The sequence below is a fragment of the Manis javanica genome, chromosome 15 (assembly GCF_040802235.1).
Source record: "Manis javanica isolate MJ-LG chromosome 15, MJ_LKY, whole genome shotgun sequence".
Classification (NCBI taxonomy): domain Eukaryota; kingdom Metazoa; phylum Chordata; class Mammalia; order Pholidota; family Manidae; genus Manis; species Manis javanica.
This window is the reverse complement of record NC_133170.1, coordinates 65,129,672-65,142,733: the sequence shown is the minus strand read 5'-3', so window position 1 is coordinate 65,142,733 and position 13,062 is coordinate 65,129,672. Positions and strand designations below refer to the sequence as shown.

The 13,062-nt window shown below is 54.9% G+C and overlaps 1 protein-coding gene across 13 annotated transcripts in view; it reads left to right on the top strand.

The window, feature by feature from the left end:
• RIMBP2 (RIMS binding protein 2) overlaps positions 1–13,062 on the top strand; it is a 174,492-nt gene that overhangs the window by 142,454 nt on the left and 18,976 nt on the right. For 9 of the 13 annotated variants that reach the window (XM_073223953.1, XM_073223952.1, XM_073223951.1 and 6 more), the window contains 5 exons: positions 2,998–3,149; positions 4,255–4,716; positions 6,007–6,147; positions 8,729–8,887; positions 11,399–12,121. In XM_073223953.1, coding sequence (XP_073080054.1) covers positions 2,998–3,149; positions 4,255–4,716; positions 6,007–6,147; positions 8,729–8,887; positions 11,399–12,121 — 1,637 coding nt within the window. Of the gene's footprint in view, positions 1–2,997; positions 3,150–4,254; positions 4,717–6,006; positions 6,148–8,728; positions 8,888–11,398; positions 12,122–12,739; positions 12,781–13,062 lie in introns of all 13 variants that reach the window. The other 4 variants (XM_073223957.1, XM_073223955.1, XM_073223956.1 and 1 more) reach the window with 2 other exon arrangements.

Sequence of the window (13,062 nt, the reverse complement as noted above, 5' to 3'; positions counted from 1 at the left end):
AGGTCGCACCTGCAAGGGGCAAGCCACTCTGGGCAGGAGCTGATTAGGGAGGTGGGTTCGTGTGCACTGCCTGGCTGCTGGGGTATCCTTCATGAGCACAGGGACAGTGGAGCCCCCTCTTTCCATCGAAGCCTGCTGTGACAGCTTGGCCAGGCGTGGGGGTGAAGAATCATGGTGGGGGGAGCCCATCACCAGAACAGTCAGGACAAGCTTCCGGAGGACACTAGCTTGGAGATGGGGGGTGGGGAAAGGTGTGAGGGCAGACGTGGCCCCAGGTCACCGCCAGTTACTGGGTGTCCTCATCGACCCACAGGATGGGGGCTTACATCTGATTCCTCCAGCTGTGGGGGCCGGACATCTGGGATCCAGGAAGCGGCAGATCTGGTGTCTGTGAGGACCTCTCCCTGGTTCACGGACAGTGATGTCTTGCCGCTTCCTCACTGCAGGGGGTGGGGCAGGGAGCCCTCAGGGTCTCTGTTACAAGGGTGCTGATCCACCACAGGGCTCCCCCCTTGTGACTCCTCACCTCCCGAAGGCCTCCTTCCTGACTGATGCCTCACCCCATGGATTTGAGGGGCATCACCTGGGGGTGAGCTGTCGGCACATGGATTTTGGGGGAACACATTTGGTCCATAGCAGACAATTTCATTGGAGAGGGAAATGAGTGACAGGTCTGGGGTGGGCCCCTGTGGGACTGGAAGGAGCAGGCCCCCTGGACCCAGCTCCGGGTAAGCCTGGCGGCAGTTTGCAGTGAACTACCTGCCTTCACACAATGGTCCCTGTGGGTCAGCACATCTGGGTCTGTGTGGAGGGGCCGGCAGAGGTTGGCAGGTCAGCTCCTGCTCAGTCTTCCTTCAGCCACAAAACCTGTCCCTCTGCTGTGATTTCACTTTAGGTAAGAGTGGGTACTGAAAACAGTCTCACACTGGTTCGTTCTTGTTGTTGATCTTTGCTCATAAGGATAATGAGGCCTGACAGCTTAATCATTGTCCCTCTTTGAGGCTGATTGAAGTGCCAAAGCTCGGTAGTCAAGGGACACCGGCGACCCTGGTATGAACAGGGTTCCTGAAGGCTGACATCCACTCCAGGAAGTGATGCGAGCCCTCAGATATCTCTGGCCTTTGAACAGCAGAAAAGCTGGCACACCAGGGATCCCAGGTGGGGCCAGACACCCTCCTCTGCGAGAAGCTGCTCATACCCAGGAGACAATGTGGTGGATTCTCAGAAGACTGGTAATGGGAATATGACATCACAGCTGCACGTCCTAGGACGGTTAGCAGGGGAGGGTGGTGCGTGGACTTTGGGACACCAGTTGTGAGTGTTGTTTGGAGAAGGAAATGCAGTGTTTCCAGCATTAGCCATTGCGGTCCCTAAGGTGTAGGTGTGGGATTTGAAGCCAGCATTCAGACGTGAATTTCAGATCAGACTTTAAGACTTCCTTTAGAGTCTGCAGGACTGCACATGTGTCTATGCAGAGACTTGGGAGCTGTGGGACCCCAGCAGGACTGGGACTGACAAGGCGAATTCCTAGCTGGCAGTACCACGGTCCGGTGGCCTCTGTAGAGGCCAGGCCAGTTGGCTGGAGGTAGCCAGGCTGATTCTCCTTCAAGCCTGGGCTAAGCATTGCCCTGTGTGCCCCCCGTCCTCCCAGCACCAGGCTTACTAGAAGCTTGAGTGAGGAGTCAGGGGGTTGGAATTTCTCCAGATCTGGGCTGTCCTCCTGCCTGCAGAGTGCCTTGTGGCTGCAGGAGAGGCAGGCCACCTCCCAGGCAGACAGGGAGCTGTACTAATAAAACCTCTTCAAATCTCCATATCTTAGTGTGTTTTATCTAGTTGTTATAACCAAATACTAAGAGCTATTGTCTTTCTCTTTATTGTTCTCATTTTCGCATCATATATTGTGAAGTCCATTATTAAGTACAGACACATTTTAAATGATTAGTTCTTTCTGATGAGCTGGCCCTTTCCTCATAAAGAAATGCCCCCTTTTGCCTCTGGTATTATTTCTTGTCTTGAAGTCTGTATTTGCTGATATGACCACCAGCTTTTTTTATGCTTAGTGTTTACACATTCTATCTTTTTCGGAACTTTACTTTAAATTCTTTGTCTTCATATTTTAAGTGTGTCTCTTGTGAATAGTCTGTAGTTGGGCCTTAGTGTTACAACAGTCTGACAGCCTCTGCCTTTTAATTGGACTATTTGGTTCCTTTACAGTTAGTGTGATTGCTGACATGACTTGATTTAAGTCTTGCTCTTTGTTTTTAATTTTTCCTGTTTGTTTTTTTTTTTTTATCTTTTCCTGGCTTTTCTGGTGTTTATTTAATATTTTTTCTATTCCACTTTCTTCTTTATAGAACTTTTTTTGCTATAACTCTTTATATTATTGTTTTAGAGATTCTTTGGGGATTAAACATGCATGCTTACCTTATTACAACTTACCTGAAATTAATAACATAATTTATTTACCATGGAAGAATAGTACCACAGTAAAATTTCACTTACGTTTCTTTATTTTACTATCGTGTTTATATGTTTCACTTCAACATGTGTCATGAACCCCTCAGTACATTGTTATGGGTCCCATAAGACTGCGCTTCTCTCCATCATTCAGTTTTGTCCTCTCCCATGAGGTAGCAGTTTGGTGATACATGGTCCAGGTCTACATTCTCTCAAGTCCAGTGAAGAGAGAGAAAGGGAGAGGGAGTCACAGGCTGGCTTGGGGTTGGGGCCCAGGTAGCTCTATCCAGTCACGCAGGCTGGAACCAGCAAGCAGTAGTTCCAGGGGTGAGTAAACGCTGAGCTTAAGGAGCCAGGCAGCAGTGCCCACCAGTGTGCCTGCCCTGCCCTCTGCTGTGCCACCACTCCTGGTGTCCTCTCCTCTTTCCCTGTGGACTTCAGGGGGTGCTCTCATTCCCAGGCAAAGCCAGCCCAGCCCAGTGACGGCTTACCTGTCAAAGGGCCAAGCTGTGAAAGCTTCTCTGCCTTCTGTCCCTGCAGGGCCTCCTGCTCCCCCACAAGATGTCACTGTCCAAGCTGGGGCCACCCCAGCAACTGTCCAGGTCTCCTGGAAGCCACCGGTCCTGACGACCACTGGATTGTCCAATGGAGCGAATGTTACTGGCTATGGCGTGTATGCAAAGGGACAGAGGGTAAGTTTTGGCTGTACCAGGGAGCGCCTGATACCTGTTCAGTGGATGGATGACCACTGGAGTCCTCCTCATATCCTCCCTGACCCCCAAGATACACTGGCACTTACTGCCACCTGCACCACCACCCCAGAGCCTGGCTGCAGAATGGTGACACCTCATCCTTCTGTCCATGTCTTTCCGGGCTTTTCTCTGCCTGTCTCCCACACCGTCTGCCCTGCTCTGGACACTTCTTGCTCTTCTCCCCCAGGTCTAAAAGTTTACCCCTCTGAAGCCTACAATATCAGACCCCTGCAATAGATGCCAGGCTCACAAATCCCACTAAAGTGATTCTCGGCAAGATGGGGTTAGTCCCAAAGGGGAGCCTGCTTGGAAACACATCACGGTCTGCGTATCAACAAAAGGCTAGGCCTTGATTCTAAGAAACAAGTGTGTCCTCAGTCCTCCTGGAGGGAAACCCAGAGTCTCAGCCCCCCACCCCTGTTCTGGCACACACAATAAACACAGCTGTCTTTGCGGAGGGCCTGAGGACGCTGCTTCTGACTGTCCTCCATACCACCTGCCCAGCCCGTCCCCCTGCAAGGAGCAAAGGGTGGGATACCAGATGGATGTGAGCATGTGAGCTACCTCCAGCTCCCCTCTGCACCCTTCCTCCTGCAGGCTGCATGGACCCCTCTGCACCCTCCATGTGGGAAGCTCCCAGGCAGGCTGTTCCCCTGCACAGAGGCCACAGTCCTGTCCCCCTGCAGTGGGAATCCTGGTTCAGCCCTGACTGGCCCCTTCCCTGCCCAGCTTGGGCAGCAATGAACCCAGCATTCTGATCCTTCTATGGAGTCTGCGTCTGTGGTCTGGACATGAAAGAAAAGGGTCTGCTTAATTGATCCTCCACGCCTCCAACAGCTGGGCAGCTCCTGGGGCCTGTAGACGGCACCCTGCCCCACCTGGGCCCCCTTCTGATGCTCATTTGATTTCTAGGTTGTGTAGTGCCGTTTGGGTTGGATATAGGCAGAGCTCCAATCCCTGGCCATGAAGGCAGCCTGAGAGGGCTCCTCCCTTCACGGGTACCGGGTGGGTGCAGGGCAGCCTGTGAGCTGCTTTCTCTGTGCAGGTGGCCGAGGTCATCTCCCCAACGGTGGACAGCACACCTGTGGAACTCGTGCGGCTGCGGAGCCTGGAAGCCAAGGGTGTGACCGTGCGGACCCTCTCTGTACAGGGCGAGTCTGTAGACTCGGCCATTGCTGCCATTCCCCCCGACCTCCTGGTGCCTCCAACCCCCCACCCAAGAACTGCTCCCACACCAAAGCCATTAGTGAGTGCCGGAGCCCCTGATACCAAAGATGAGCACCTGGGTCCCCACACCAAAGTGGAAGAGGCCTGGGAGCAGAGTTGGACGCCCACTCCTGCTCATGGGCACATGTTGGAGCCGCCGGGCCTGCAGGGCTCGGGCCCCGGGAGGCGGTCGCCATCACCCAGCCGGATCCTCCCGCAGCCGCAGGGTGCCCCAGTTTCTACATCTGTCGCCAAGGCCATGGCTCGGGAAGCTGCACAGAGAGTGGCTGAGAGCAGCAGGGTAAGGCTGGGGGTCCTCGCCGGTGCCACTGCTCTGGAAATGCACTCTGTCCCTCCAGCTGGCTGGTGTGGAGCCGTCCACCAGCATGAGCCATTTGGGAGGAGGACTCCAAGTGTGCAGTGCCAGGCCCTGCCTCAGTTTGGGCAAAGGGGGCCACATTTGCCCCTTGCATACATTTCAGGCCTCATCCCAACAGAATCAAATGTACCTGTAGTTTGTGAATATGGACCCATAGGACCAGAGGGAATGTGGCTATGAATGGCCCTCTGACCAGGCTGTGGTCTGTGTTGAGGGGTCTGAGAGGCACCCACTGGAAGTTGGCTTGGGGGCCCAACTTCCAAAACGAGGCCCTCCTCTTGGCCCTGTGGCTTCAGACCTGTAGCTGTGTGTGTGTGCGTGTGTGCATACATACACACATATGCACACTCATGCACACACAAGGCACATTTACATACGTGCAGACATATGCAAGGCAGACATTTACATGCACATACATATATATACATACCCACATCCAGAAATGCATGCATACAAATATATTCATATGCATGTTACTGGAAACTGGGCCACAGGGAGAGGGGCATTTGATGATGGTGGGGCCATATTCCAGACAGTGTGTGCAACGAGACCTGAAATTGTAAGAACCCCGAGGAAGTGATGCTTCCCATGCAGGCGGAGGAGAGGAGGTTCTGGCGTTGAGCTAGACCTCGCCCCTGCTGGGGATAAGCACCCACCCTTCTGTGGTGCACTTGTTCACTAGTGTGCCCAGGTGACTGCTGTGAGCCCGTGGTCAGCAGTGCCTCTCGCACTGTCCTGCTGCTGGCAGGGTCTTTCCAGGACAGGGAGCCTTCTCTGAGATGCTGGTGCTTTAGGTGCAGCTCTGAGGGCAAGAAAAGGCCAGTAGGCAGCTGCTGCTCCCTACCCTCCAGAGGGCAGCCCTGTGGCCCCGAGACCCTCTGGCCCCCAGGAAACCCCAGCAGGAGGTGTGCCGAGAAAGCAAACCTCTGGGTTCCTTTTCCAAGAAAACATTAATTGATGAGTCGAGAGCCAGGCAAGGTGACAGACAGAGGGAGACTTTTTCCTTGGTATCCGTCCTTCACCAGAACAGTGGAGAAGGGGTTCTGGCAAGCTGGAAGGGGCCAGGGTGTTGGGTCGCTTGGCCCTGGTCCATTCGTCGTGGCTCAGAGGGTGCAGGGCTAGCCAGGGGAGGGGTATGACCCAGAGGACCCGGAGCCTGGGAGTCCCCCTACCCTGTGGCCTCTGCTCACCTGCTTCTTTCCTTCTCCCAAGTTAGAGAAAAGGAGCGTCATCTTGGACAGGAGCGGGCAGTATGCGAACTCGGATGAGGAGGACGGCTATGAGTCCCCAGACATCAGGAGGAGGGGTGCATCCGTGGACGACTTCCTGAAAGGCTCCGAGCTTGGCAAGCCGGTGAGGGTCAGATGAGGGTCCCGCATGGCCAGCTCTGTGTGGTCAGTGCTTCTGCACAGGCCCCTGGAATGGAGAGGAAGAGGTGCCATGCCCAGACTATGACCATCCCAGCCAATTTGGGAAGCTTAGATTTAATGATGCCTGTGTATCTGTGACCTCATCTGGGGCCAATTTCAAATGTCTGAGTGTGAGGCCACCCCCCCACCCCCGGCTGTCCTGTGCTAGTGTGTGGCCACAGGGCGATCCCGTGGGTCCAGGGAAATCTGCAGATAGCCACCTAGTCTTTGGTTAGGCAAAACCTACCACTTGTTTATTCCCATTCCTTAATTGGCAAGTGTTGGTTGGACACCTGCTGGGTGCTAGGCATCATGGGAGGTGGGAGACACGTCCCACCTTCAGAGCCACAAAATGTCCGTGCATTCCCTTCCAGGTGAGGCTCACAGTTACAAGTCCATCAATGTGGGTTTTGTCTCCAATTTCTGATCCTTCTGGACATTCTAGTGGAAACGTCCTTGATTAATGTGGAGAACTAGCACTGGATGGCAGGTGGGGTAGGAGCCAGAGAGTCCTGGGATCTGGGGAGGCAAAGCCTGAGGGCATTCAGATGTCGGATGGCCCAATGCCTCTACACACGCTCCCCCCGCAGGACTGCATCCCTGCTTGGCACAAGTGGGGGTGTCAGACTCCACACCTGGAGTCACATCCACACTCTGCCCCTGCTGATTGTAGCACCATAGCCAGGTTACCCAGCTGCTCCCACCATCAGGATCCTTATCTGTAAAGTTAAAGTAGTTCTATTTGCATTAACTTTAACATAAGAAATGGAATGCCCAGAAAATAATGACTGAGACAACCAAAATAGTTACCCGACATCATAGGAAGGCTCAGGTGAGAGGTTGCAAGGTTGATTTAGCTGCTCAATTGTGCCTGGGCTCTGACCATTCTTTTGGCTTTTTTCTCATGGTTACAAAGTGGCTGCCATACATAGCTCCAATGTGATAGCACCCCTAGAAGGAAGGAAGGGATGGATGAAAAAAGGAAGGGACTCTCTCTTTAGGTACTTTCCTCTTAACTGGGAGAAAAATCTTTTCTAGAAGCTCCATCAGACTTCCCATTACATCTCACTGGGCAGGCCAGGGTCATGTGCCCACCACCAGGAGAGGAACAGGGTTCCCATGATGGCTTATCAATGGCTTGTCCGGCAAATAATAGATGCCTCCTGCCATCCCACGAGTTTATCCCTAACTCATTGCTGGGTTTGAATCCAATGAGACTATTCTGCCGGAGGGGAGTTCTCTCCCACATGCTTTGGGAAGACCTCAATTAAAGCCAGATCTTTGCTTATTCATTTAAAACGAATTCCCTTTTATGTCTTCTGCTCGGCGCCTGATTGAAAGAATTTGAGTCAGAGCAGCTCAAACACAGATGCAGCAAATGCTCAGGCAGAGGGCGCTCCAGGCCTCTACCCGGCATGGCTCAGGCAGGACCTTCTGCCTCCTCAGCAGGTCATGAAGGCTGTGCGACTGAAAGTGCTTACATGCCTTCATCTAGGAGAGTAATTGAAACCAGGGTATTTTTAATAAATACATCCAGGTTGCTGTTAAACACATTTGTCTTGCCACCCACCAGGAAAATAAGAAACTCCTTAATCAACCCCATCCAGCAAAAACACCATCTTTGTGACGCTTGGTGCTCGTAAGTCTGAGGTTGTCAGAGCGTGCAGTTTGAGTTGCTGCAATTCTACTCATTTTACTTCAAATCCTCGAGGTATCAGATGATGGAGCACTTTCTTTGAGTGAGGATGGGCAGTTGAGTTGAAATGGTGCCACCATGCACTACCCCGGTGGGGCTGTTTGTGTTGGGTTTGCTCGTGACCAAGGTTCTGCTGAATTTTAAAGGAGGCTTTTCTCTTGAATATTTTACTCTATCCCCAGCCCCTTCCCTGAGCCTGCCCCACCCCCAGCCCGCAATGGCATCCTCTTCACCTGGTGTCAGTTACCAAGGTGGGCACCCAGCAAACACAGCCCACATGGTGGGAGGGAGGGTCTGCTTCCTGCCTGGACCGCTCAGTGTGTGTGCATGTGGGCACTTTAGACTACATGGAATTTTAAATATGTTATATGCCTGATTTGGTGTACGGACATCGCATGACCCTGGGTCCAGCCTGCACAGTTGCGTGCCCCAAAGCCTGCTACCACCTGAGTTGCAGCCTCTGGCTTCAGCCTTTGTCCAGCTGCTAAGTTGGAGTTGATGAGGGGACCCAGAAAAGTAATGCTTTCCCACAGGCCTTACAAGCCTCGGTGGCGTTCTGCACAGCCCAGAATCCCAGGGTCAGGGTCTGTGCCTGCTTCTGTCAGCGCTGGAGCTGGGGGATCTGTGCTGGGCCTCTCTCTGTTGTCCCAGCTTGATGAGTCTGTGGACAAATAGGCCTCACTTACTGACCCTAAAGTGAGCCGCTTCCACATGCCCAGACACAGGTGGGGATGCACGTTAGCAGAGGGGGTGGAGCGAGCCAGGAGGCGGCCTTGGGGGAGCTCCTTGTTGATGTGCCCTCCATCTGCACCCCTTCCCCGGCCCCCAGCCGCACTGCTGCCATGGGGATGAGTACCACACGGAGAGCAGCCGGGGCTCCGACCTCTCAGACATCTTGGAGGAGGACGAGGAAGAGCTCTCCTTGGAGATGCAGCTGGAGGAGGGCATCAGGAGGCGGCCCAGCGGCACACCCCATGGCACCCTCAAGGTGAGCGCCCCCCTTCCTGGGGCCGCCCACATTGGCCGCCTTCTCACTATTCAATGTCCATTAATTCCATCTGGGAATTTCCTGGCCAACTCTTTGCCAAAACGTGGTGGAGTTAGGGAGAATCCGTTTGGAAGCCCAGGGCGCCCAGGTGTGTACCAGGAGTGAAGGGGAAAGGGCAGGACTGTGAACACCCCAGGCTGCAGCTGCTCACCTAAAGCCTGCAGCTGGGAGGGAGGCTTCACCTCCAGGTCAGGTCAGACCAGGGGCTGGGACATGGGTGGCTGGGGAGCCGCTCGCCCTGCACAAGGGGAGGAAAGGGGGGCACGCTGTGGGGAGCACCAGTGGCAGTGGGGTCCACGTGGGCACTTCTCGGGTGCCTCCCCAGGGAGCCAGTCACACTGCTCCCACCATGGGATGGCTGTCAGTGAGGGGTGGGAAGGGGTCAGCCAGCAGGAGCTGAGCCCAGGGAGGCCCTTGCCCTCTGCTGCATCCCTGTCTGTGCCGGGGGCTGTCCGGCCACACCCACTCACTGACCTAGCTCAGGCCCTGATGCACAGGCTGCTCACTCCGCACTGGGCCCTACACCTGCCCTCTAGGTGCAAGGACGGATGGGGCCTGCCCTGCCACCCGTCCCAGCCTGGCGGAGATAGATGAGGGCCACACACCAGTCAGGACCTTCATGGGTTTTTCAAATGAAAAGGCCTTGGAAAGGAGAACTGCATGGGGGGGATAAAGCGCCAGCCATCCCATTCTCTAAGGGCGGAGTCATGCATCTGGAATGGCTGACAGAGGCAACGACCAAATCTGGCTGCGGACTTAGTGCCAACTTGCAAAGACTGACTTAATGTTCTGCCTGCCCAGGCCCCTGGCAGGGCCTCAGAGATATTGTCACCAAAGAACATGCCAGATCCCTCAGCAGACCCCACATGTCCACAGCCCTCCTACTCCCACTGCCCTGACCCCCAGCTCCCAAAGTGATGCCAGCCAGCAGGATTCAGTGACCTTTCTTGACAGGGTACGGCCCTAAGCTACCCCACGGTCCAGTCCGACCTCCCCACCGCTCCCCAAGCTCACCCAGAACCAGGAGCTACCAGCACATGGGTAGGTGGGCAGGTGTCTGCTCTTGCTCTACATGATACTTCCTGAGACATGTTCAGCAAAGAAGTAAAAGCTCACCATCTCCCCCTGGGGGGCCTGAGGGTAGGCAGGGTCCTTATGAACTGTGTGGCCAAGTCCCACCGGCAGGCACAGCCCCACCCATAGGACATGCCGGGAGAGCTCTGTGGGTGCCTGTCAGGGCACACGCATTCATTTGCCTGTGCTCTTGCAGGCTGACCTGGCTGGGCCAGGTGTGGTGTGGGGATCTGGCCCCACCCACAGGGCTCCTCTCCCACTTGGACAGTTGGCTGCAGCTGAGCCAGTTTCCTGTTTCCCAGGGGGTGGCCCAGTGACCTCTTGTTGGCCCTGCCTGGGCCTGGGTTGCTCCTGGGCATAGATCTCTGTGCTACACAGAGAGTCCCCTTGTCCCCAGCTATTCTTCAGAGCTGAGGCCTGGATGTCATATCAGCAGAGACCAGGCACATTCACATCCCCCCTGGCACTCAGGGCACAGGTAAACCCACCATGTACCAGAGCTTGCAGAGCCTTCAGGCCAGCAGGGGATCAGCCAGGCTGCAAATCACGACCTTCCCGTGTGGTCTGACTCTACTGAGCATCTGCAGGAGGCCGAGGGAGGGAAGGGCAGGGGCACGCCTTGCCCACAGAGTTAGTGAAGTCCTTCCAGGGGAGCCACCTCCCAGGGCAGCATCATCAGCAGGGGTGGGGGTGAGGCTGAGGACATTCCTGGCAGAGAGAATGTGTGGCAGTGACAGGCAGGTGGCAGTCCCTGAAGCTCGGCAGGACAGTGGCCTTGAAGTGCAGGATCCAGGGCAGATGGAAAGCCTCTGGCTCTTTGCAGACCCCGATGGAGGATAGCCGCCTCGTGGGCACTGCACCTGGGTGGGGTGCAATGCTTGGGGACAGGGTCCCCAGTTTCACACATGCTTCAGCCAGGGAGAAAGGTGGTATGTAAGCACAGGAGAAAGGATTTCAGAGGGCATGGGGTGCTGGAGAGACAGCAGAGTGCTGCGGGCATGGGGTCTGCCCCGTGATCTGCCTCTAGCTGCACGCCGTGGCCCACGGCAGCTGCCTCCCAGGCTCTGAGGGTGCAGTCAGCTGGCAGTGAGCACAGCAGCTCCCAGGACCGGGCACCTTGGCCAGTGTGCAGCCTCCAGCCCCAGTTGTCTGATGCCACTGGTGCAGCCTGCTGGCTGGCCCTGGTGTGCTCTGCCTGCGCCTGCAGTGGCATGTCTGTCTGACCCGTCTTGTTCTCCTTCCAGAGCCGGCCAGTGTGCCCCGCACTGCATGCTTCCTACCCCTCATCACATCACCTTGGAGACTAATTGTGTCTGTATTTTCTTTCCTCCCTCTGTGCACCTCATGCTGGCCACACTCTGTTTAACACCCCCCCAGGAGTGCTGTAGCGATAGGACCACTGAGAGCGCTTTCCCGCCGCTGCCCGAGCATGCCCTCCAGACCCACCACAGTCAGAGACTTTTCAGTATCCCCGAAGTAGCCGAGGAGGATGGAGAGCACTGTGAGTTCTCGCACAAGCAGGGCTTAGGGCGCCCCCTGGGGGCCAGGACAGCGCTGGCCAGAGAGCCTGGGCTCGCCAGGCCCTGCTGGGGGGATGAGGCCCCACGGGGCTCTTGGTTCCCTGCAAAAGCCCGGAGCCTGGGGGCCAGCCCCCTCACCAAGGACTTTGTTCTCGAAGACAGTGGCTGCCAATTCAGCCGCTCAGCCACCAGGAGCCCGGACAGCGGGCTGGACTGCGGGAGTGAGGAGGAGGAGCTGAGATTTAGCTTCAGGAGTACTGCTGCGAAGTGCAGCCCAGGCCCGGGGCACTGCCCCTGCAGGAGAAGCCTGAGGCCTCTGCTGGCCCGGCGGCGGACGCTGACTCGGCAGAGCAGCATCGAAGAGGACTTTGGGGAGCAGATGGACCCCAGCAACACCACCATCAGGAGCGATGACGCCCACCTGAGCCCGGAGACACCCACCCCTGGGAAGTACAGCCAGGCTGAGCCTGCTGGTCACAAAGATTTTTGGGATATCTGGAAGAAAAGCATAAAAATGCCCCACAGTAGAGCAAGTGCCCGACATGTCCAACCACCTCCCTTCTTTGCAGAAGGCCCTTTGGTGTGTGAAGTAACGTCCCCCTCGCGTCCGCTTGCCAAACCAACCCCTTTATCCTTTATTTCTTTCTGTTGGTGTCCATCCCTGGGGCCTCTGCTGGCTCTTTAGTTCTCATGCATTTTTGATTCATTGAGTCCCATTGCTTCCTGGTCTTGTCACCATGCTGATGATCTCTTTGCTTTGCTTTACAACAATGATCCCCCCGGAGTCAATGATGATTATGGCTGCTTTAATTAAAGGACAACTGAATCTAAATTTTAATTAAGGGTTAGCTGAACTATGACTATCCCAAAGTTTGGCAACACATTTTCAAAATGAACCGAAGGGGCTTGTTTGCAACTACTGGCATTATAGGTGGTATTTTTTCTTATTGCTTCTTGGCCTTCATCCATCACTGAAAGAAATGGAGTCCAATTATTGAAGAGGTCCATTATTGCATATTGTTTCCTGAGTTTTCCCCCCCAACCTCATTTTGCTCTTGTCTCCAGTTTTCAGAATGAATTTTCCATCATCAGCTGTAGACATATCCCCCTGCCTTCTCTTCCAGGCTTGCTAGTTGGTTCTCAAGAGTAGGGATTCATTCAAGGCTTCATTCATCTCTATATTGTGTCCTCTTTTCAGAACATTTGCTCCTGTCATGCTGAACTTTTCAATGAAAACAGGTGAGACATCACAGGGCACCAGGCCTCCGGTAAGAGCCTGTGCCGTTTGTGATATGTCCACGAGGGGGTGCGGATCCACAACCTGCTGACTCACCAGCCAACGGCAGCCCACAGTCTGCCCCGCCTGTAACAAGCCATCTAATTACTGGAGCTCCCTATCCATTGTGTCCTGTGCCCTGTGTCCCCAGAACTTCCTGACTCAAATTACTTACCAGTGAGCTGGAGGTTTTGCCTTGATTCTTAATGATTTCTCACCTTTATTGTAAATGAGAAGCCAACCTG